The sequence below is a fragment of the Apodemus sylvaticus genome, chromosome 7 (genome assembly GCF_947179515.1).
Source record: "Apodemus sylvaticus chromosome 7, mApoSyl1.1, whole genome shotgun sequence".
Classification (NCBI taxonomy): domain Eukaryota; kingdom Metazoa; phylum Chordata; class Mammalia; order Rodentia; family Muridae; genus Apodemus; species Apodemus sylvaticus.
Window position 1 is genome coordinate 65398370 of NC_067478.1, and position 25552 is coordinate 65423921.

Here is a 25552-nt window from a genome sequence, read left to right on the forward strand (position 1 = left end):
TCTGGGTTTGTGTAAGCACATTTCACAATGTTCACTGATGATGTCTTCATCTGATGATGTCTTTCTCAGGACATATTCCCCTATTAATCAAAAAGGGACAAGGCAATGATTTGTCTGCAACTATATAAATTAATATTTGCTTTTAACCTGGTATGAGGTTTTAAAAAACACTGAGTACCTACGGTGTAGAACCAGTCATAACTCAAACTGAAGAGGATGCTAATCTGCCCTGACTCCAAGTAGAATAAAGAAAGCACTGCCCCACCCACAAGCAACTCATCACCGTTTGCTGCACTAGCTAGCATGAAGCTTTGCCAGAGTTCTTTGGATTAAGTTCAGGGACGATGCATTAGAAGTAACACCATGCTATTCAGATAATATAAAAGGATTTAAAGACAATAAGCAAGAGAAACCCCAGACCTCAGATATAATCATTACCTCCAGTCAGTCTCTTTAAAGCCTTGCTCACAACAGAGCACCTAGGCTGAGACAACTTGTGGCAAAGCACTCACCTGGCTCTGCCGGCGGTTCCCCTGAAGCCAGGCCCACCTACTTCATCCCTGTGCTCAGCTCTCTAATGCACCCCTAACTGCTGAGCTAAGCAATCACAGCACGATAGAAACAACGCTCCTGCTCAGGAGACCCGTGCTCCTGGACCACCTTAGCTAATTTGCTTTGTGGGTGGACAAGTAACCTCCCCAATCCCTCTTTTTCCTATAAAAGAAAGAAGCCCTAGCAAATGCATACTTGGAGGCACTAATGCTTTCCTTGGGGCTTTGACACATAATTGTGTCAAAGAAGCAATGTCCCTTACATTCTATAAAACACAAGGATAAGAACTGAGGAGATGGCTCAGCAGGATAAAGTCCTTGCTACAAAAGTGCAAGGGCCAGAGCTCAACGCTAGGTAGGCATGGGGAGCCAACTGTAAGCTCAGCATGTAGGAGGCAGAGACAGGGATACCCCGAGAGCTGGCTAACAAAAGCAGCCAAAATGGTGTGCTTGAGGCTCAGTGAGAGACCTTGCCTCCAAATACAAGGTGGAGAGTGACCAAATAAGATACTGATGCCAACCCTGGACCTCTACAAACACACACATGTACATAAGCGCCCCCTCCCGTAACTGTGACTACATAGTCACATGCAGCAAAAGAACCCAACAGTAAACCTACAAGGTCATTATTATTTTTCTTTAACAAACCCACACACCATGCTCTTGGGTGCGTCTTGCTTTCTTCCTAAGCATCTTTCTTAACATTGTGCTTAACTTCTATATTAGTACTTACTACATGCTTACTCACACATGTACACACACACACACACACACACACACACACACACACACACACGCAAAATTTAATGAGTTAACCCAACCACAGATGTATATTTCGTGTGTGCATGTGCACACATGTATGTGTGTGTGTGCTCAATGCAATCTCTTCTTATTACGTTAGACAGCCACCATTCTTCCATCTCCCTGATCATCCTGAACCAAATCTTGTCCAGTCCTGAGGCAGGCTTTCATTATATAGTCAGGCTGATCTCAAGTTCAGGGGCCTTCTGCTTCAGTCTTGAGTGCTGGGATTACAGGCATGGGCAACCACACCCAGTACGCAACTTCCATGAGAACTTCCTTCACCTCACAGGTAAACTAGGAAGAGTGGTCACAATGAAAGTTGGTACTGGGGTAGAAGCATGGAAATGCACATCACGGACAGAGAAAAATGTTTTAGCACTGTTTTCAGAATTATAGCAAAAATAAAAGAATCAGCTTTTCCCAGAAGACCAGTTCTACCTGCTGAGGCCTTTGATTTCTTCTTTCTTTTTCTTTCTTTCTTTCTTTCTTTCTTTCTTTCTTTCTTTCTTTCTTTCTTTCTTTCTTTCTTTCTTTCTTTCTTTCTTTCTTTCTTTCTTTCTTTCTTTCTTTCTTTCAGTTTTTTTTTTTTTTTTGAGACAGAGTTTCTCTGTAAAGCCCTGGCTGTCCTGAAACTCATTCTGTAGACCAGGCTGGCCTTGAACTCAGAAATTTGCCTGCCTCTGCCTTCCAGAGTGCTGGGATTACAGGCGTGCGCCACCACTGCCTGGCGGCCTTTGATTTCTTTATGCAATTAATTGTTCATAGGATGCTGTCACACAGCTCTGAGCTATTACTTAAAGCACTCACAAAAGCACTCTGGCAAGGATGCCATGGTGATATTCCTGCACTATTTAAAGGCAAGCCAGAAGTTCCTGAGAGACTTCTGCCCAGGGCAGTTGAGAGGCACACCCGACCCACTCAGAATCCCCTCAGAGGTGAGTGCAGTGCCCGATACAGATTCTTCTGCTCCCCCTGGGCCTCCACTAAGAATCACTCAGTTGAGGTATGCCTACAGTCGCCTTTCTCTCACCTGGAAGACTGGTATCTTCTCCTGGTCTTCCCTGGCCTTCTGCATCACACAGCAGCCAGTGCTCTCTCAGTTAGATCATGCCATCTCTTCTAGCCAAAGCCCTGGCAAAGTGCTTAGTTTTACCTGATTGATGCCAAAGCTATCAAGATGGCGTATGGAGCCCTAAATACCCAGTGCTCTCTCCCTTCTCCCATTCTCTCTCCTCGGTAGTCACAGGAAGCGCCTAGCCATCCTTCAAATGCCAGGTGTGCTCTCACCTTACTTCATGCCCTGTCAGGATGCTCTTCTCCCAGGTCTAAATCTCTGCCTGCCAAGGGATCTAACCTGACCACCTGCTTAGACTGCTAACTACCCCAAGCCTCAATGCCCAATCCGGTTTACTTTCTCACTACCTATCACCTTCTAGCACCCTATATAACTCACTAGTGTCCTGTCGCCTATTGATTATTGTTCCCACAGGGAGCCCACAGGTGCAGACACTGACTGTTCAGCAGAGTACACCAAGTGCAGGGCCCCAAACACAGTGTATGCTCAGCAGGTAGCTCCTGAAAAAACTTCAGACTAGAACTAAAGTCTACACCAAGGAGAGACTGGAGGCCGGCAGAGGACAACTCAAATGGCCAAGTGCACAAGGTCTGACAACACTCTTATATGATGGCAGATGCCAAGGAGCATAGGTGACCTTTGTGTTGTACTAATGACACAAGCCATAGGTATGGAGGAAGAAGGGACATACTCCCTGCCCTCCTCTCTCCTAAGGTGAACTAGTACTGGCCCTGTCTTGTCTTTCTTCCTGTGGCTTTTGGAAGTCAGGATTTAGGAATGTGAAAATGCAGGTTCTTGGTGACTATAGACTCAGAGGCCAACACAGCTTTCAAAATATCCAATTCACTCTCCCCGATTAAGCACACTCACACAAGTCAAAACTAGATGACTCCTCTGTACCAGCAGTCCTCATCATGCCTGTAACTGAGGCCCTGTGGCTCTTAATAGTGCAGCTGCCACCCATCTCCCAATTACTGCCCTCTTCCCAGTAGACTGGCCCAGACAGCACTGGCTTCAAAAGTTCGCAACGTGCAGCCAGGACTGGAAGGGGCTGATGAAGACCAACTTCATCATACAGATCACCAATATACAGATCAAAGTATAGCCCGAGGCTGGAGAGCCAGCGATGCATTGAAAGCACAGGCTTCTCTTGCAGAGGCCCCTGAGGAGTTTGTTTTCCAGAACCTGTGTCAGGCAACTCACAGCTGCCAGTAACTCCAATTTCCAGGGCATCCAACGCCCTCTTCAGGACTCCACAGGCACTGCACACACATGCACGGCATCCCATGTACACATAATTAGGACTTGACACTGTTACCCGATTCTCAGGACGAGAAGCATGGAAGAAACTTCCTTACAGTTTAGTAATTTATAGATATAAATCAATGGTGTTCATATAAATGGAATTCATATAAATGAATTTATAGAGTTAAATGAATGGAGTTCAACGCATACAGGGACCTGGGAAGTTGAGTGTCCCTTCAAACCAGTCAGAATGCCTGGGAGGGCAACCAGAGCACTGCTACTTACTAAGTTCCCAGGGGATTGCATGTCACCAGCCTGGTAATGAGTGTGACACTTCTTGACCTCTGTGCCTCAGGCAAAGTCATTTAACCTCTGCACCTAACACATATTGGATACTGTGAAATTAAATAGGATAATGAACATAATCTAACTCATGGATATGAGAGATGCCAGTTACATATCAGAGCCACTCACTTTACAGCATAGAATTCAGTGCTTTTAGTATAGTCACAAAATTCTGCAATGATCATCTCCAAGTCCAAAACATGGTTTTCATGCTCTGATAAGGAAATTCCATCTCCTCAGCAACCTCTCTGTCAGCCCTGGGGACCACTAGTCCACACTCTGCCTCTATGGATTTAATTGTTCTAGATATCTCCACAAAACACAATGACACAAAAGCTCTGGGCACAGCAGTGGCATGGTGGGCTAGGTATAACCCACCTGATATAGCTTGTGCCTACCTTCTTAGAGCTGAGCACAGTCTGCTGAATGCACTGCCCACAGGTTCTGGAGTCGTTTGCATCTATGGGCTGTTGTGAAAAGCAGTGATTAATAGAGCAGCTTGTAAGGATGCTCTGCATGGACATGTTTTCTCTTGGGTATACCTAAGAATGCAATAACCTGGATGTATGGTAGCTTTAAGCATAACTTTTCCCACTATTGTTGCTTTCGGATGAGCTCCTATGTACATGTAATGCGTTTGTAATGCATTGCGGTCACTTTCATCCCCTCCCCATTACCCTTTCTCCCCCTTCCCACTCTTACTGAACCAATCTTTTCCCCAACAGTCTATATCCTATTTTCATGGTTGATTTGGGGTTCTGTTGTTACTTTGTGACTTCTTTTGTGACTCACGGAGTGTAATTGGGGCTGCATGCATAAGCACGGATGGAAAGTTATTTACTGGGCAACTTTAGTAGCAGTTATATCACAGAAGAAATGACTCCCCCAGCAACCATTAACAGTCAACAGCTCCTAAGGTAGGTGGGGCTTCATGAACCTCTCCAGAAAGCCTACTGTGTGACTGGGTAGATAGCTTAGCTTGGAGGGGATGCAGTGCAAACAGAAGGTCCTGTGTGTCCCCCACACACCCACCCAAGTAAAAAGCCAGGTATGAAGGCATGTGCTTGTCAGTATAGCCTAATTGGCAAGCCTCCGGGGCCAGTGAGAAACTGTCTCAAAATACAGGTGAAGGTTCTAAGGAAGGACACCCAAGATTGACCCTTAACCTTCTCATATAGCTATACCCCACCTCCATATATGTACCTACATACCTGCATAGAAAAGGAAGGGAGGAGACAGCAGCTGCTGAGGAAGATGTAGCTACTAGCTGGCGTGCACACCAGGAAGGCTGCAGGTTCTCCGGGGGCAGAGGAAGCAGGCTGGCCTGGACGACCCTGTGGCCCTCCACACAGTCCCACGGAGCTCTGCCTCACTAGGGACAGACTTGGGGCTCTGCAGGAGTCCTACATCTTAAGGCCTCTACCTCCCCGGCTACATCGCTTGCTTCTCCTATGAGGAGGTGGGTTACTTGGTTTACCACAGACCCCGGTTCTCTTAACACGAAAGTAAACGAAGGCCAACATTTTGGGGTTTAGCTGAAAGTCCATCTGTGTCCCGGACTGTAGGGAAGCATCAGATGAAGGCAAAGAAGCAGGCAAACCCCATGTGCCTCACGCTTCACACTTATAGAACACTGCTCTGATGACTAAACACACAGGATGCAGACGTACTTTTGCACAAAGATGCAGTCCTACTTTGCTCTGCACTGCTGTGACAAATGTCAGGACCAAATCAGCTCTGGAGAGGAAAGGGTTTATTTTAGCTTAGAGTTGCAGTTAGAGAAGTCAGGGTAGGAACTCGAGCAGGAACTGAAGCAGAGCCCATGGAGGAGCACTGCTTACTGGTTGTTGCTCAGCCTGCTTACATTTGACAACCTAGGACTCCTACCTCAGGGGTGGAGGGTGAGGTGCGGTGGGGTGGGCGCAGCTCCGCCCTCTGTGGGCTCGGTCCTTCACATCAACCATTAGCTAAGATGCCCCACAGGCTTGCCCACAGGCCAAATGGACGACAATGGAGGACATGGTAATATCCTCTTCCCAGGTACCCCTAGCTTGTATCAAGCTGACAGAAAACCAACCTGAACAGAAGCAAAGTATGTTCAGTATGTAAATTTACACATGTCTAAGACCTCCCAACTACTCAAACCAGTCCCTGCTGTTATATCACTGTCATAAGCTAGGCACCCCTCCCATAGACCTAACCTCTCTATAGTACATGCAACAGCTAACACAACGAAACTGCTAAGGGGGCCCCTCTTACTGGTTTAGGGAACAGTGACAAGAAAAAGAGTATACAGTGTGTGTGTGTGTGTGTGTGTGTGTGTGTGTGTCCTGAATATACATATTCGTCCATTCAGATAGACACGTTCCCTCCAACCATTTCCAGTGTGCCATTTTGTTAACTAAGGACATGGGAGGCCATAACTTCACCGGGAGGCTGCACAGCTATAAATATGAATTATAAGGCATCATTTTTTTAATGTATGAAATGGGGGTCAGAGTTTTCAAAGAAAAGAAAAGATTAAAGCCAAAAAGCTTCACTGAACTTTTGCTATTTCAAAAACTGTATAAAGGCAGTACTGAATAGAACTGTATTCTAAATTGATCTAGTTTATGGACCATGTCTTAAACTTAGTTTTACACTGTACACAGTCTGAAGCAGTAGCTAGCTATGACAAATGCTCAACAGAGAACCGATGAAGGAATGAATGAGTGTGGATGAATGGAAAGGACCCATCAAATAGATCCGATTCTCCCCAACGTGGAAGTGTGCAAGAAGGGGCTTTGTCAGCACAAGGGTCAGATGAGAGGTCAGGTGCCAAGCACCCCAACAACAACCGGGATGAAGTCTTCTGCGCCTGCCCAGACGGCCACCCACTTGCCCTTTACCTCAGGGAAGACAGGCTAGGCCAACTGTAAAATACAGGTTCCCTCACTCCCTTCTGCAGTGCGTCACCTAACACAGCACACTTGTTCAGGCGCTACACTCTTGACTAAATCAATGTCACTACTGGCCTTATAAGACGGGGGATAGGAACAAAAACATGCGTGCAGAGAGAAAACATGGAAAAATTAAAAGTAACAGTGTCTCAGTCAGGGAACTGCAGAAGCCAGAATCAAGGCTGGGGCAATCCTTCTCCAGCATCTCTGGAGGGAGGCGGCCCTGGCACCTCAAGGGTAGGGCTCTGCCCTTTTTCTAAAACAGTGAGGCAATAAATCCCCACAGTTCTGAGCCATCAGCTTGTTCCCGAACACTGAGCAAGCTAATGCAGGCTCCAAGAGCCAGCGTCAGCCAACTAGAGCCTACATGTCAGACCTAGCCTTCCACCTCACAGTCACCACCATCACCCCCGCAGGGCCCAACAGTCACCCCTGGACTGATGCAACAGCTCAGGTCTCTCTGACCTGGGGCTCCACTTCTGCCTCCCACACACACCACCCTAATGTTAACCTGCTGAGATCCCACCTCCAGGGTCTCAACACTTGCTTGCTCCAGAAGAAAGCCCACATCTCCTGCCTGGTGTTCTGAACTCTAAGGGAGCTCCCCGTTATATGCAACTTACCTAGAAGCTTTATAACATAAATCCTTTGCTCTTGGAGCCACGCCTCCTCCAGCTAAGCATCCTCCCCTTTCAATTTTGACCATAAAGAACGGTAGAGAACCCATGCTCTCCTGGAAGCTCTCTCTACATCAAGACTAATGCAACAGCTACATATGTAACTATATTCACCACACCTTGCTTGTCTATCCGGCATCTGAAAAGTACATACAAGCCCCACTCACATAAAGAGTCCAGAAAGGGCAAAGACAGAGAGCACTACAAAGAATCTTACAGCTAGACTAGCAAGCCCTTTAATTATAAAGCTCATATCTTAAAATTTTGGGGCAGGAGAGATGGCTCAGTGGTTAGAGCACTGACTCCTCTGCCAGAGGTCCTGAGTTCAATTCCCAGCAACCACATGGTGGCTCACAGCCATCTGGAATGGGATCTGATGTCCTCTTCCAGTGTGTCTGAAGACAGCTGCAGTATACTCATATAAATAAAAAATAAATAAATCTTAAAAGAAAGGACCCAATTGAATATGCAAAAATTCTTTTAAAAAAGTTTAGGTCATCTTAAAGCCACGGACAATGTGAGGCCTACTGTAGCATTCACATGCTTGCTGAATTACCTACTCAATACACATTAAACATCCCAACATCTGGCTCTTCCTTCAACTGAAGACTTGAATACTGGAACAAAAATTCTACAGTCTACTAATGGTTCCACGTATATACAGATAATTTAAACCATGTCATGGGGTAAAAGCAACAGTCTACTCACTCACCATTCTTCATCACGACATTGGACCAGACATTGGCATTCAATGCTTGTACAATCCGCTTCACACCTGTAGATTCAGGGAAGTCATCTGCTGGGGAAAGAACCACACAGGTCTGTATATGCACCGCTACACATTCATATATATGCTTATATGTACCTGAAACCATGCTTGCAAATAATTCGGTTTAATTATCTTGTTTATTTAGCTGTTGCTTCATAATGTACTGCGTATAGCAATAAGTGAATAAAGCAAACACCGGGCTCAGAGCTCCTGATAAGAACAGTCAAGACAGAAGGGAGTTGTGTGATCAAGTTATCTTCACTCACGGAATCTACTCATAATCTCCAGAAAATGCAAGTTCTTATTAAACAACCACAGGATAGCACTAAAAACACTAATCTTAGGGCTGGAGAGATGGCTCAGTGGTTAAGAGAGCTTGCCGCTTTTGCAGAGGTTTAATTCCCAAAGCCATGTTAGGTGGCTCACTACAGTTCCAGGGGATGGATGCCCTTTTCTGGCCTTGGAGGTACCTACAGATAAGTATACGCATACATATACATACATACACATAGAATTTTTAAAACAATTCTTTTCTTTTTTTTTTTTTTAATAGACCCTCCTCCCAAAGAAAAGATGGCCCAGCCATTAAGAGCACTGGCAGCTCCTTCAAAGGACTGGAGTATGATTTCCAATATCAACATGCTACCTCACAACTATCTGTAACTCCAGTTCCAGGGGATCTAACACCCTTTTCCAGCCTCCTTAGGCACCAGGCAATTCACAGTGCGCGCACACACACACACATGTATGTATGTATGTATGTATGTATATGCATATAGCCTTATTTATTTATCAAACACATAAAGTAAAAAATAAATCTTACCAAGAAAAGAAAGAAAAGAAACTGAAGGCCCAGATGGCTGCGGAACAGAGGCAGGCAGCACACAGCTGCCCTGGGGGAGGGGAGGGGGAGACTCTGGGTTTATTTTTGGCCTGGGTGTCAATAGGTCTGGCATGCCTCCTGAAGTTTCTGGAAATTCAGCCTTAGCTCACTCTGAATTTAAAAAGAGGAACATAAACTCTACACACACAGTCTCACCATCCTTGGCTGGCAGTGGAGAAAACAGGAAGATGACAATGGTTTTCAGCAGTGATCTCACTTCCATCTATTTAAGCACACACGTGCACTTTCGAAAGTTCTAAAATGGGCCATGGAATACATGGAACCGATTCTGCCAAAGCTGGGACCACAGCATGGGCTCTGCTCAAAGTTTCTCAAATCGCTGGAGGACACTAGTATCTGTAGGCTCTTGCTGTGATCACCCTAGGTTAGACCAGAATCTTGGACTCAAGCAAAGCCTGCTCCCTCCAGACAGCAGCACTCACCGTCCTCCTCAGGCAGCTCCTCTGGGTTGAGCTCCACCAGCTCGAAGCCATGTTTGATGCACCACTCTTGAGCCTGTTGTCGGTTTATTCCTAAAACAACACGTGAAAGAATGTTAAGTAAAGCCAAGGTGAAGCACGACTGACCCTCAACACCCTCTCAGGCCTCAACATTTCCCCTGAATGTCAATGGCATCATAAAGGCATCTAAAATAAAGCTACAGATCGGAGATGACCTCAGCCTCAAAGTATGCTGAAAACAACCAACGGAAACACCATAGGGTTTTCAGAGAGTAACATGGTAAGTGGAGGACACAGAAGGACCTGACTTCATGGAAAGGTAAATCTGCAGGAAGGTTGGGCTGGAGATATGGCTCAGCGGTTAAGAGCACCAACTGCTCTTCCAGAGGTCCTGAGTTCAATTCCCAGCAACCACATGGTGGCTCACAACTATCTGTGATGGGATCCGATGCCCTCTTCTGGTATGTCTGAAGAGAGCAATGGTGTACTCATATACATAAAATAAATAAATCTTAAAAAAAAATCTGCAGGAAGGTCTTACCATCTTCACACACTCTATCACAGACCAGAATCATCACCTCAGGTAGCCATGTTTCTGCCAGAGGAAGCCATGAGGAGACACTGTCAAGACCTGATTTCTACCGGGCGGAAACGAACAGAAAACAAAGAGACACACTGAGGAACTCAGAGAAACAGAAAGCTACGACAATGTCTGAGTGAAGGCGTCCCAGGAAGCCGGAGCTTACCTGTGTGCTGTCAAAGTAAACTACAAATGCCTGGACCGACTCGGCAATCTCGGCAGTGACCAGGAACCTGCTCGGCACCACACACAGGTTGACCTCTGCGGAATAGTACTTGTTATCGATGGTCCAGGGGTAAAACCTCACAGCATCGCTGGAAGTCGCTTCCACAACAGCATCTTCTGTCCCAAGGATATCTAAATAAACAGCACAGTGTCTCTATGGAAAGCCCAGAAGCGCATATACTGGCCCGTTTAATAAGTGAGATAACCAGATTGATGCAGAGCCTCGGCTGCTTCCCTGTACACAATGAATCTAAGGGCCCTACAATTACTAGGAGAGTTTCTTCTCTAATAATCATTACAAAGGCAATGGTGACCTTATTTAAATCATTGGCTTTCCTTCTTTTTTCTGTTTTGCAATTCTGCAGGACCCTCCAGTACTTGTCAAGTGCTGTACCACTGGGCAATATCCTTTTTAGAACACAAAAATCATTAGCTTTAGATTAGACAGTAGTGGGGATGGGAGGGGAGTGGAAGCTACCTTGATAAATACCCAGGAAAGAGCAAAGAGAATGAGAAGAATGAGGGTATATTAATTTTATTATGTAAGTCCTCCATGATGACTGCAGAAATCCCTAACTACTTTGCACTTACTGCATGCTAAGAGGATGAGCGGATTAAGGCTAAGCCATTAATAAAATGGAGCTGCATATATTCCTTGGGCTAAATGCTTAGACATTAATTCAGTTAATGAAACAAAATAATAGATACTGATAAATGGCCCCAATTCTATTTATATCCATTCTTGTTCAGTCTTTGAAAACCACCCAAATCCTTATTTGACAGAGACATCACTGGCAAATTTAAAAACGTATTACAGCAAATTAAATGTTTTCCATTATAACTAAATCCTTCAAAAATGTTATGTGCTGTGCAGGTAGGAAAATTTCACTGCGGGATATGAATCAGCCATGGGCAAACACATAGAACTATGGTCACGGAGCTATAGGAACATGCTGGTCCCTGCCCAACATTGAGAACTGGAAGAGGTGACTAAAATGGTTCTCAGCCAAGCTCCCATCCGCACACCTTCACCTCATTCAGAGGGGAGGAACGAGTGTGTTCTGTGTACACTAAGGCGTGCAGCTGTGCACACACATAGGCTGGAGAGGTCATCTACCACTCTCCACCTTATTCCTTTGAGACAGGGTCTCTCATCAAACCTTGGGCCATGCTGGTGTCTTAGGAGGTCCCTCCGCCTCTCCTGAGGTTATGAGTGTACCGGCAACCAGGCCTAAAGCCATGCCTCCCTCATGTGTGGTCACACCCAGCAATGGGTTCTGGTCTTTGAAATCCTTGTATGCCCAGCAAGAACTTCACATCTCTCCAGCCCCTGCCTTGAAAGTTTTGCCTAAAGTGATCAGTCATTACTCTTAAAGGAATAGATCTGTGTCCAAGTCTGAAACTGACCTTTGACCTCTTTAACAAACTGGCAAATCTGCCTCACTTTCACTTTCAGTTACAATCTTTTATTTCCTGTTAACTCTACAGCAGGCAGCTACAATGTTCCTCACACCATGACAGCCCAGGTGGGTGTGTAGCAGGACAGAGGAGCTATTACAACCAAAGGCTTTGTTTTCACATCAGTTTCTTATAGAGAAAACAGGTGAGCAAGCAAGCAAGCAAACAAACAAAAAAACCCAACTCTTAGACCCAAGTCCACCCCACGGCCTGCCTGAGTTAATGTTCCAAGGTAACGGTAGCCTCATATCATCCAGCCAACACAGACCCATCTGGTCCACAGCACACAGAGGAAGGCAGCCCAAGCTAGGTGATGTAACAAAATACAGACAGGCTTGGAAAAGGGTAAGAGGAGCCAATATGAAACGAGTCCTCATTCTTGGCTAATTTAAAATAATGAACTGGCTGTTTCTGAAAGGGAGAAGAAATTCTAACAGCAGTATTTTTAAGAGGTAAAGAAGAAACCAGGTGGGCTTATCCCATGGCTGGCCACTCAGAAATTTTCTAAGTCCTGTACTTAAAAGCTGGATTCAATTTGGGGTTATGGCTTTTCCAAATCAGAGTCTTCAATGACACAATACAATCAATTACATTGCAAGTACACGCTAGCTGCAACCGTGAACATCTGGATCTGCTAAGGGGTTGCACACACTAAGAAGCACGACGGAACACTTTAGTTGGGCAGACTGTATGCTGCACAGATTGTATGTTAATAAAGCTTTTTAAGATAAGTAAATAAACAAAAACAAACGGGAGATGGGGTGGCATATTTATTTCTTTTTGTGTTAAACTCAAATGGGAATAGAACCAAAAAACCAAAATGAATTTTACTTTCTGGTGATTTAGTAGCTGCCTGGGTTCTGTTTTGTTTTACTCTTTGAAGTGCCTCAAACACCTGCAGCGCCCATCTACTCAGCAGCACCTTTGTTATCATATCTGTGCCAAGTAAGAAGTAAGTAAGTAAGAAGTGGGGAGGAAGGCTGAAGACTGCCTCATTCCAGTTCCCACTGTCAACAGTGTAAAAAAGGGAGCTGGCGGCCTGGGGAGCAGAGCCTAGGGCTGAAGCTTCCCTTCAGACGCTGGCGCTGTGACCTAGGCTGGGAGTCACGCCACTCTGCAGTATAACCACTAGGCATAGCACACCCTGTCTCCCCAGGACCAAACAGGAACAGAGCCAAACGAGGGGAGCATCCCTTGAACCAGCAGACCAGCAAAACATTCATTCACAAACTGCTCACGGCATCTGAGGTGTGCTGTGGCTATGCGAGTCTGCTTAGGTTTGCACAGCAGGAAACTCTTCCCCCTTCTTTGCCCTTCATTATACTGAATGTGGATGGCCTCTGCCTTCAGTGTACAAAGAAACTCCAGAGCAGTTTTGCCCTCCAGCCCTCATCTGCGCTGCTGGCGGCCGCCTGGTGGAGCTGTAATACCTAACGTTTTAAGAGACAAACAGTAGGTGATTGATTACTAGGTCTGCTATTACACACTTGGATTCACACCTTAAAATAGTTCATTGTGGTGTAAAAAGTTAACATGTGACTCCAGGTCCAGCAGCAAGCCCACCCACCCTCACCCCCACCCAGCTGTAAGTACAAACAGCATTCCCTACTTGAGACCCTGCTCTTCCGCACCTCTCCCCTCACCTGCCCCCACTGACTTTCCCACTAACCCTAACCCTAACCCCCTAACCCTAACCCTGATTATTTCCTGCTTATTTCCCCTACAACCCCATCGGTGTTTAAAAGAAAGACTAAAGCTAGAAGATAGAGGCTGCATGCACAATGTCAGTGGAGTGACCCTACAGCCCTGTCACCTGCCCCATGGGCTTGGAGCCCTCAGCTAGGAGGACAGCAGGCAGATTCGAAGCACTCAGAGGAAGGGGGGGGGGGGTAGCGGCGGGGCACGGAGGCGTGCTTCAGAGTCTCAGCATTCACTAGGAAGCAGACTCAAGTCCAAGTGCATCCTCTAAACACCACAAACTGTTTACAGGCACGCAAATAAACACACCTGGCCTCTTTTTACTTAGACATTTTCAGCCCAAAACAACAAAAAACACATTCCAGTGATGAACAGTACTACTGTACCTGGAATTAGCCACGCCCCCTGTTGTGGTAGATAAGAACACTTAATACCAACAGATTCCATGGCCAAATCGTACTTTCCCTGGCTTGAGAGGAGTGACACTTGCCACTGAAAATCAGGACAATTCTTCCAGAGACCAGCATAGTTCTGAGAATGTAGAGTTTCCTGGGCGGCTGATCCCCCTACCTCCCCCTCCCTGGTGCCGGGATTACAGGATGGAACCCAGGGCCTAGTCAAACTGGAGAAGGACTTTACCAACTGAGCCACATCCTTAGCTCAGTTTTCATTCTACAAAATGCAACGGCCTTCCTGACAGGCATCGGCGTCTCCCACTCCAGTCTGTCACAGGCTCCTCTTTCCCGCTACCCAAGGTGCCTCTTCCTTCCCTTGGTGCAGCCAGCACCAAGCAGGCAGAGGAGAGCACTGGAAATAAGGCACTACAGCCCTCCACTGCAGTGTTAGCCAGAGTGTGCCTCAAACAGAGGCAAAACTCCTGTTGTGGCTTCAAGATTGAAATGTGCAAGAAAGTGCAGGGTCAGAATACAGAGGAAGCTTGAGATGAATGGTCATTCCCAGGGCGTAGAAGGATGGCTTAGTGGTTAATTCCCAGCACCCACATGGTGGCTCACAATTACCTGTAGCTCCAGTTCTACAAGATCTGATTCTCTCTTTTGGTCTCCATAGGCACCAGGCACAAATGTGGTGCATAAATGTAGAACACCATACACATAAAAATAAAGTTTAATTTTTAACAAATGCTCATTCCCCAAGTCGCAGCCCAGTTTTCTCTGGGCTACCAGACTCCTGCCTTTGCGGCTGGAGCCACCTGCAGCTCCTATGAGGAAAGTCTCCTTCAGCTGCTCTGGGGCCGCTGCTTCCTTTTCTAGTCTGACCACCTTGTAAAATATGAAGGCTCAAAAGTTTTCTTTTCCATTGTTGAGGCAGAAGAGAAAGTAATTAGGAAAATTACAGGACGCAGCAGAGTCTGACGTCAGCCGAAGGGGAAGACAGCCATTTGAAAGAAGAGAAGCCAGGGAGGTGCGGTTAGCTGGAAGCATGAGGCCCCGGGTTTCCATTAGCCAGCAGGTAAAATGGCCTTAGAAACCTCACCGTGCCTCTATTGTTGCAACTGGCACAGCCACAGGGCCAAAACTCTGAGAGAATGTCTTCTGGGGGTTGCATGCTGTCAGACACTGCAACCAAGAAAAACCACACACACCACGAGATCGCTGTGCTCCGTATCAAGGACCCTAGCTGTTAAAGCAGGAATGCCAGGGCTATGATGCCACACTGACAAATGTCAGCAAATTCCTGTCTGGAATGCCCTGAGTAGCCAGCCTGCAGTCTGCTGGCACAAGCACAGGTAGCCTTTGTTTTGGGGGCAGTGTGGAGTCCCTGAGGGAGGCCTGGGTGGTGAGCACAGCTGGGTGGCACAGAGGCATGCCCCTGATGAACAGCAGCAGAGATTCCCTCCGCTTTTAACACTTCCTACCTCCTGGCCTCCCCCTTTCTCTGCTGGCCACTTGAAACCCATGTTTCTACATTCTCGTAGGCTTTTTATATCACAGTGGAAAGTTTTAAAACTCGAAGCAGAGGAAATCCAACCCAATCCTCCCCCTTTCCTTCCAGTTTCCTTTCTCCCAGTAGTCATCTGGAAGGCCATGGCCTCATCTTAAAATAATTGTGTGTGTGTGTGTGTGCACGCGCGCGCACGCACGTGCATATGCACATATGTGGTCTCTGCTTGCCTCTAAAGACCTCACAATGCAGTGGCACAAACATACAAGAATTTAAAGAAGCTGGCAGAAGGTGGGAGATAATATGGCAATATGTTTTATGAGCATGAAGCAGGATCCATCAGCCTTAACATTTGCATGCTGTGTGCAAAGACTATTAGATGAGTCACAGACAACCCCTGCCCAGATCTGTTTTTATTCATGGGTACATGCATGTGCCTGCTCATCTCTGTGTGCCATATGTGTGCTGTGTCCTTGGAGGCCAGAAGGTGGCGCCAGATCCCCTGAAACTGGAGTTACAGGCAGTGTTTAACTGCTTGATGGCAGGTGCTGGGAACCAAACCCAGGTCCTCAGCAAGGACAGCCAGTGCTTTTAGGAGGGGAATCCCTTCTTCAGCGCCTCATCACTCTTATACACTCAAAATTAGTTCTAATTACATCCAAAGCCGTGCTTCCCCATGGGGACATGATCTTGTACCACACTGACTTGTGGGGACAACTGGAGATTTTCTTTTTTGGTTGTCACAAGTCAAGAAATGGCACTGGCATCTAGTGCACAGAGGCCAAGAATGCTTGCTCAACAGCACAGCCTAAAACAACAGAGTTGCCCAGTGCAGACCGGCGACAGGGTGGATGCTGAGAACCCCCGGCCGAGGGGGAGGGAAGAAGCCCTGAAAGAGGGATCCAGCTCTACTCACCAACGAAACAAAAATCCCACAAGAGCGAGCTGGTGCTCTCGCTTGTGGCACCCCTCACTCCAGGTACAAAGGTCTTCCCTTGTTCACGTCTGCTCACTCTATTGCATGCCTCTCTGAACACTCGCCATAAAAAGTACTTGGTAATTAATTCTAGATGCCTGAAAATAACCCTTGAATATTTTTAGTGAGAAGACTGGATAAAACCCAGTCCATGGAATAATGCTCTCGTTCTGCTAACAATGCAGGTGACTGGAGCAATGCTCTAGGTATTTATGACGGATGGCTCATGTAAAGATAACCAGCACATAGTTCTGGAGTATAGTCAGACTACAAGGACAGGCTGCAAGCAGTGGGCAGCTTTCCCCTATGACCACTCCCGAAGAGCTCAGACAGAAACGTGACCCTGCGCTGCTAGCACCTCTCTGCTGCTGCTCACCCAGTGGCTGCACGCTTTCCTCCCCTGGACAGGCTGATGCTGAGGGACGCCTCAGCAGTCAGGTCTGTGCGGAATAGTAAACCCAAAGCTGGTTGTGGGTTTCTGCGCTTCTCACAGCTGCCCTGCCCTGGGCTGCCTCCATCTCCGTCAGCCTTGCTTCTCCTGTAAGCTGCAGAGATCTGTTTGAGGCACCTGTACACTGGCTCTGACGTAAATATGTCCAGACTGCCATTCTTGCCAGAAAAGTTTCCAACAACTTTCAGATTTAACCTTATAAAATGATTTTATGTCCGATTTGATTATTCACTGAATGTTGCTATTGCTGAAGGGACTATATGGGGTGGAATCACATGACCACCGCATGCCGCATAAAAGCCAGCAGTTAGACAAACACACCAGAATCAAAGTCTCAGTCTAGACAGACTCCAACCTTCCGGGACACAACACCGTGTGCTGTGTTACAAATGGTCCTGCACAACACAGTTGACGAACCCTACTCTGCACCTCCTCCCACTAACTGTAACGGCAAGCCTTGTGGTTAGTCCCCTACCAGCAAATAAAACACGTGAGTGACAAGCTGCCCACATCAGGCCTACAGGTAAGGAAGTGAGCAGCAAGTCCTACAGAGACATTTTCATTCAGCGTTTGACTGACTCATTTCCCACCAAGGTCCCGACGATCCTGCAGCAGCAGTGGAAACGTAGTCTAAGAACTGTCAAAGTTCTTGCTTTGTGTTAAAATAATCTGCCATTTCTCCTGTCTCCATTTTGACAATGTGCAGTTCTGGTTGCCAAAATGTTAAATCATGTTTTGCAAGAACAGAAAGACGGATTAAATCTCCGCTCTCCAACTTTTATGAGTAAATGCCTTTGGAGAAGCTCAGCCTCGCTGTGCTTTAATTACATACTGGAACACAGTGTGCGCTTGCCTGTGAGGTCCCTCAGGTCTGAGGATAATGGGTTTATCCCTAAGTTTCACTCCTTAAGCTAATGACAACATCTCTCTTGTAAGAAACATAAAAATCTCAAGTCCTAATGTTAGCTGGAAATATTGAATGTAATAAATATCATGATGAAATCCAAACTAGTTTCTGCTCCTAAATTCCATGGCACGCCACAGTTCTTAGTGGCTGTGGCAGCAGCTCTGAGGACTGGTGGCAGATCTTGCTGCCCTCATCTCTTCATCTGGTAAAGAAAATAAAGCCTTGGAAACATTACTGAATGAAACGCAGCTCCAGGCAGACCAAAGGCTCCACTCAGATTCTCTCCAGAAGCTGCAGAAAAACCACAAGCTATGACTCAAACGGATCCCACCCCTGAAACAGGAAGGTCCTCTCAGTAACTTAGGAGCCTTTTCTAAGCTTGAAGTCTGGTGGATGAAGAAACTCTCCTGATCTTGCCGAGAGAGTTCTTGTTTTGCCAAGAAGTGATGTTATAAATACTTGCTCTGAGAATCTCCATGGCCAGGTCTGTCCATCAAAATCTTGAGCTTTTCTTGTTCCTACTGTTAGACACCTGAGGACCAGAGAACAAAGGCTTCTACATTCTGAACACAGAAAGCTCCATTTTCCCTGGGCTTGTGGCTCACCAGTGGATGGCTTCTGTCAGATGCACAAGGCCTTTGGTTCAATCTCCTGAACCTTGGGGTAAGGGGGTGCAGAGGTGAGGGGGAGAACAACACAACACACAAATGTTCAAGTCAACATGTTAGATGTCAGCTGAAATCTCAAAATAAGGCTTGATTCTTAAAAAAAAATAAAATAAAATAATCTAGGTTAAGAATGCCGAAATTATCGCCGGGCGGTGGTAGCGCACGCCTGTAATCCCAGCACTCGGGAGGCAGAGGCAGGCGGATTTCTGAGTTCGAGGCTAGCCTGCCTGGTCTATAGGTAAGCCAGGGCTACACAGAGAAACCCTGTCTCGAAAAACCAAAAAAAAAAAATCCAAAAACAAAGAATGCCGAAATTGCTGGGCATGATGGCATATGCATTTAATGCCAGCGCTCAGGAGGCAGAGGCAGGTAGAACTCTGTGAGTCTGAGACTAGCTTAGTCTAGATAGTGAGTTCCAGGCCATCCAGAGCTACATAGTGAGACCTTGTTCAAAAAGGAAATTCAGAGTCAATACTAAACATAGAAGGAAGAATTACTGATACAGGGAATCCTCAACTCAACAGGATGTCTTATTAATATTATCAGGTATATGGCCTACTCATATTAATCCTATATAGTGAACTGACAGACAATGTCTCTGCCTTAAATTTAATTAACTGAGAAAAAGAAAAACCCAGAAATTGTTAGACCTAAAGCACAAATGGTCTTTTCATGTGTATTTAATATGTCACACATACTTCCTATGTTAAATAATGCTCTATTTTAATGTAATATACATTCCCTAGGCAGATTCCCCGCTTTCCATTCACCAATAAATCTTCAACCATCCCAGACAGTAATGAAGCATATTTAGGACTATTCTGTAAGTATTAATTCTTCCTACCACTTCACACCTCAGTGACCACCTTAAGCAGTAGTTTTGCTTACTACAGAGTGACAAGGCATCTTAGCTCTGCCCTTCTCTGGGCTAAGACTTGACCATAAACACACACAGCAGCAGTTACTACCTGAGCACTCTGGGTAAATTAAACCTTATATTTCCAAACCAGTTTCTTCACTGTAAAATGGAAATGCCCCATCCTATTGTGGTTAGAACTAAAGTAAATTTTATTTTTTAAAAACACAGTTGCATGGAAAAATGGATTAGAAGTTAGGAGGGCTATCTGATCTTCTAGAGGACATGAATTCAATTCTCAGGACCCATGTGGGAGCTTCTGGCTTCCTGGTATTGCACACACACACACACACACACACACACACACACACAGAGAGAGAGAGAGAGAGAGAGAGAGAGAGAGAGAGAGAGACAGAGACAGAGAGACAGAGAGAGACAGAGACAGAGAGATAGAGAGATCTATTAAAAACACCCTTGGAAAGAGTTCCACATACACATAGAGTACTATTATAATATCTCTAAGTTTCTGCATGTTACTAATTGAATTTTGCTGCAGATGTTCTGGCGGTTTGTCCAGATGTAGAAACAAGGTGGCTGACCCATAGTTGCTGGGTTGGCATCACATATTTTAAAACCACACCAGCTCTCCAAGAGTTCTTCTAATTCCTTCCAGAAGAATGAGATGTCAGTTCTTAACATTTTATAATTTTCACAGGCAGAGCACACATTTTTACTACACTCCTCTTGATGGTGGGAATAGTACCCTAAGTCATAATTTTAGTGGCAGTAGCTAGAACAGACACTAGCTCTATGTTTGATAAACATTTATCAGAACACACCTTTCTAGAATGAAAGTATTATGTTCACCAAGCACATTCGAGGCAGAAAGCGCTCTGGCCTGAAGCAGTCCCTCCCATGCATCGCGCAATCCCTCCCATGCATCGCGCAGTACCTAGAACAAGCTCCTCCAGCATGCTGAGCTCATGGGAGCCTACACTGTGGGAGCGCTGAGACAGCTCAGAAGGCACCAGTGCAGACTGCATATGGTGGAATGAGAGATCTACCTCCCACAAGTTATCCTCTGACAAACAAACAAAACTTACTAAATATATATAATATATGCATATATAACACATATATATTTATAATATATATTTATTATATTTATGTATATATTTATAATATATGTTTTCTTAGTTAATTAAATTTAAGACAGAGGCATTGTGTGTCAGTTCACTGTGTAGGGTTAATCTGAGTAGGCTACATAAAGTACCATGCAAGTACTTATCCACTGTCAAGGCCTACTGATTCTTAAAGTGAATTTCTAACAAACTTGATATTTGACTCTAAGATACTTCCAGTGTTGGTCAAGGGCAGTAAAGCAGATCAGATACCGAAAGCCCGATGACAGAAACAGGATTCCTCTTCCAGACCCAGGCAACCTTGCACATCTGAGTCAATCCAAAATCCGGGTCTGACCTAGACTACAGTTACTTACTCAGCGTGGTGGTCTCCATCTTTCATCCCCCAAATGAAATTCATTCCCTGAATAATGTAACTCAGTCTTCATCACCATCTGTGGCCCCCATGACCTTGGAAGAACTGACCAGCCCTCTTTGACACTTATGTAAATAATCTGTTGCGGTTCTGCTCCTCTCTGCTCACTCGTGGAGCACTAATTTTAACAAGAATTAGAGTTTCTTAAGACACTCTACATACAGAAACGAAATGGGCGATTTCATAAAACTTCACCCCCCCCAAAATGTTCAAAGTCTCTATTAAAGAACAAAGGAAGAATGTCACCATTTGCTAGCTACTGGTGATAAATCAGCTCTTTCAAGGCACTGACCGTGATTGCCAGTTCTGATCTTTGAGAAACAGGACAGGGCCAGGTATGGTGGACTCAACACTTGGACTACAAGTTCAGAGCTGGCTTAGGAGACAAAGCAAGACCTTATTGGGGGATGAGAGGGAGACACAGCACCACAGCTATCAGAATATATAATATTCCTGAGCCTGCCTTTGAAAGATCATTCATCTATCACTAATGGGAATCTAAATGCATATACATTTTATAGAAAGCCAGATAAATATAGACTCATAAACGCCTTGAGAAAACTCTGGTTTATTCACTATATGGATGTACAATAGAAAGTACTTTTTGACTTCATGTTAAAAAAAATATCAGGATAGGGGATTAGGGTTCTCATTAGTAGAACACTTTGCTTTACATGTGCAAGACACTGAGATCCATCACCAACACCACACCACACATAACACACACACACATACCAGGCTACATATGTACCAAACTACATATGAAATAGAATTATATAATTACAATAATTACAAAATACAGAAACTATGCAGGGGCCCGGGGAGACTACAAAAAAACACCACCAAAATGTTAAGTAACATTTTCTTCTCCATATGCTAAATTTTACTAAATTCAACATGAAGTAGAAGGGGCAAAGATGGGAGACCTGGTGGGAGGGAGGGGGAAGCACTTGCTTAGGTTAAGGAAGAGAATGGCAGAGTTTGGGTCCCATTTGTAAATGTAGTAATTAAGCTTCTGCCCTAGCAAGGAACTTTCTAAGTGTTCCCAATAAGCAAATTATAGAATATCTGTGCTGGAACAACAGCTTGCCTAATTCTGTCAACAGGTGTAAAAATAATTACAAACTGCATAACTCTTCACAGGTTATGCCACATCTGCAAGCCAGCATCCACTGACTCTCAAAAGGCCTCTTCATGCACCCCTCCTTTAAGGACCAGCAAAGCCAAGTTGAACAGATGATATGCTTTTATAATAATGCCAACCACTTATCCAATGCTTGCCACATGCTAGCCTGTGGTGAGACATAATCCTCAGGCCACAGATAGGAACACGAGGGCAGAGGTTAAGTGACTGGCCCACAGTCAGTCATAGAACTGGCCAGCGAGCTGACTCCTTAGCGCTATCTGACTAGTCTCTCTGATCCACATTTCAGAGCTCATTTTGGGGTGGGGGAACTGGGGTTTATCTCAGAGGTAGAGTGCCGTGTTTAGTATGCACAGGGCACTAGGATTAAAACAACAGAAAACACACACACACACTTGTGCACTCACAACAAAGAAAAAAAAAACAAAACCCTGAATTTTATAGCCATGCTTAGGGTCCAGGAGCAAAAGCACCGGGTGCAGTAACGCCTCAGTCATTTTTCTGGGGAACTTGCACCTCACAAAGAACTCAAGAAATTTAACTGCAACTTTGGAGGCACCCAACAAATGTCACATACACACAAGTATGTATGTATGTACATTACACACACAATCAAGGGGAGGGACTCAAGAATGCCCACAGTTCTCATCTCTAAGGGAGTATGAGTTTATTCTGGAGCCAAATATAAGTGAACATGAACAGGGAACAGGAATAAGGACCGCCTCAAATCAAAAGTTCCAACATAGTAATAACAATTTCATGATGTTTTTATAGGAACAACAAAGCTATATATATATATCAGAATGTTTTAAAAATACATTGGTTGGAACATCAGGAAGGTGGATTACAGTACATCGAGGAAGCCTCTGCTGTAGGCCTCAGATACCATCTGATAAAATTCTTAAGCCTTTGGGTTGATGGAAGCTAGGAGTTTGTTTGCCTAGTCCCAAAAGGAGTTTACCTGATAGTCAGAAGGATATTAGGTCAGCCACGGAGGTGGTCAACAAATGGCTAAGAAGGAGACTGAAGACAGTCGATGAGAATCTGGCTACAGTTAGTAAAATTCCAGCTCTCCACAATTACAGGCGTTCTGGTCAGTCGATCATCCTGGCAGAACACTAAGGCACGTGCATCTTTTTTTACTGAGCACTTCAGTTCACAAGAGGATACACTACCCCAGCCGCAGGGGCATAAACCCAAACACAACTCCTGCGCCTTACTAAGGGCACGATTTCCGGGGCCTTGAGTATCACGTTGGGGGGGTGCTCGCCACCACCTGAGGCTGGAGATCAGAAACTGACTGGCCTCACTTTACACAGAAAGAGGGTTACGCGCCAGGGGCGGACACCTGCGGAGGAACGGGAGCCTAGGGCCCAGCTTCCGCAGGGCCCGGGAGAGGCCGCCGGCCCTGCGCCCGTGGCTCCGAACTGGACCTTGCAGCCTGGCTCGGGAGCCCGGTTACTCACGTTGCACCAGCCGGTCCCCGGTGAAGGTGGCGGAGCAGCTGGTAACCAGCGCGCAGGGGACACCGGCAGCCATCGCTGCGGCAGAGCGGGTTCCGCGCCGGCGCCGCTTCCGCCTTGGGCTGTACCACTGCGGCGGGCGCGCGGGGGAGACGCTCCGGGCACGCGCTCTGGGCGGGGCCGCGCGCTGGGCAGCCGAGGCTCGGGCTGGCCCTCACACCCCCCCTTCCGCTCCTCCAGTGGAGCGCGCCGGCCGCGCGCGCCGCGTTGCTATGGTGACGGGTGCGGGCACCTTCTAGAAGTGCTCCGGAGGAGGCCATACCTCCGGAGCCAGGTGTCTTCTGCCCGCCTCAGTCATGGCGCAGGCTCAGGAGGTCAACGACCCCATTGGATCCATCCTAATTCAGGTGGGAAACAGGCCGGGCTGACGGCCGCACAAACCTCTTCTCGAACCTTGAAACCTGTGCTCCCCAAGCACCGCCATTCATTCTCGGCCCCATAGCAGGAAACACCTACACTTTAGGGCATCATGTTCTGAGGATTGAACACAGAACATGCTAGGCGAGCGCCAAGCAAGTGCGCTACCGCTAGGCTGCATCACTAGCCTTCCTTTTACTTTGGGTCTAGATGGTCATTGACTGTTTGGAGCACCCTCCATAATCCAGGCAGGCCTGGAACTTGTGATCCTCCTGCCTCAGCCACCTGAGTAGCTGGGATTATATATCTGGACTAGCAGGCTGGGGTGCTCAACGCACAATTTAAAAATATATTATGAAATGTTTAAAGTCCGTAGTTTGGAGGCGTGGAGGAGAAACAGACTCATCATTAGGAGGTGGTGAGAAGTTCGAAGAGAACGTGACCTATGGGGCCTGTGCTTCTTAACCTAAAATAGTCACTGCTTGTTTGGGAACACAAACATATATTTAAGATGACTTGGATTACAAAACAATATAAAAATCAAAACTTGGAGAAATATTTATAATCTAGGGAGAAAGCTCTCGAAGACTTGACTTCTCCAGTGTAATTCAGTTTGTGACAGTTAAACAGATTTTTCTGAAATAGCTAAGGTTTTTTTTTCATGGTTAGATATGATCCCTTTAAGATGTTCTCACTTTAAGAAGTTTACCATAACTTCTAACTCATATTTAACTCCTTCTGACAAAGGCTTGAGATAATTTCCTGAAAACTGAGAGAGGAGCTTTGGAAGGCACATCCTAATACACCTTTTTCAAAACTCCAGAGTTCCTAAACCCACTAGTTTGATAGACTTCCCTGAATTGAACTTAAATCTTACCTTGTATGATGCTCAACAATTTTCCCTGTGATGACTTTAGCCAAATATAACACCGTCGAGGACAGTCTCCACCAGTGTCCTCACTGACACCAACCGCAAGGCTATGTATGAATCTCTAGAATAACCCTCCCGTCGTCAGTCAAGCTGGCTGTGAGCCTGTGAGTCCGACTCAGGGAAGTTAGAGATGAGCTACCCTTGTGATTAGCATTAAAGTTAGCCAGGGAGAAAGGTGCATGGCAGAGTCCGGGGACATCCCAGAGGAGGCAGTGGGTAGCATCTCCTTCTGGGCACATTATGTGACATCTTACAGAAGTTGGCCAACTAGAGGCGCTTCCCTGAGCTTTTTCCTATTAGAGTTGGGTTGCAACTCAACCCACGTGGCCCTTGAGCCTGAGTCTGTGGAGAAGACACATCCTAATACACCTCTCTCAAAACTCCCGTTCCTCCACATGTCACAACTGTCACAGGGCGGCTCAAAACCCCACTGTAAATAAACTATTTGTTGTTAGACTGTCTTGTGGCTAAAGCATTCCAACACTTCTGTCAGGCTGGACATTCCAGAGGCTTAGCACTCACTCTGAGTAGGTGAGGGCCAGACCTCTTTTTTAGTACAGTTAGGGTTTT

At 46.0% G+C, this 25552-nt stretch overlaps 2 protein-coding genes across 4 annotated transcripts in view; one reads left to right on the forward strand and one right to left on the reverse strand.

Annotated features, from left to right (window-relative positions):
* The window catches only part of Aagab (alpha and gamma adaptin binding protein), a 41550-nt gene extending 17789 nt beyond the window's left edge, over positions 1-23761 (reverse strand). For all 3 annotated transcript variants that reach the window (XM_052188068.1, XM_052188069.1, XM_052188067.1), the window contains exons 1-5: positions 23638-23761; positions 10496-10686; positions 10291-10387; positions 9732-9821; positions 8349-8432 (exon numbers count right to left, since the gene is read on the reverse strand). In XM_052188068.1, coding sequence (XP_052044028.1) covers positions 8349-8432; positions 9732-9821; positions 10291-10387; positions 10496-10686; positions 23638-23710 — 535 coding nt within the window. In that variant the 5' untranslated portion in view covers positions 23711-23761. The remainder of the gene's footprint in view (positions 1-8348; positions 8433-9731; positions 9822-10290; positions 10388-10495; positions 10687-23637) is intronic.
* A 229-nt stretch (positions 23762-23990) lies between these two features.
* The window catches only part of Iqch (IQ motif containing H), a 192366-nt gene continuing 190804 nt past the window's right edge, over positions 23991-25552 (forward strand). The window contains exon 1 of the mRNA XM_052188070.1: positions 23991-24041. Within this exon, the coding sequence (XP_052044030.1) occupies positions 23991-24041 (51 nt within the window). The remainder of the gene's footprint in view (positions 24042-25552) is intronic.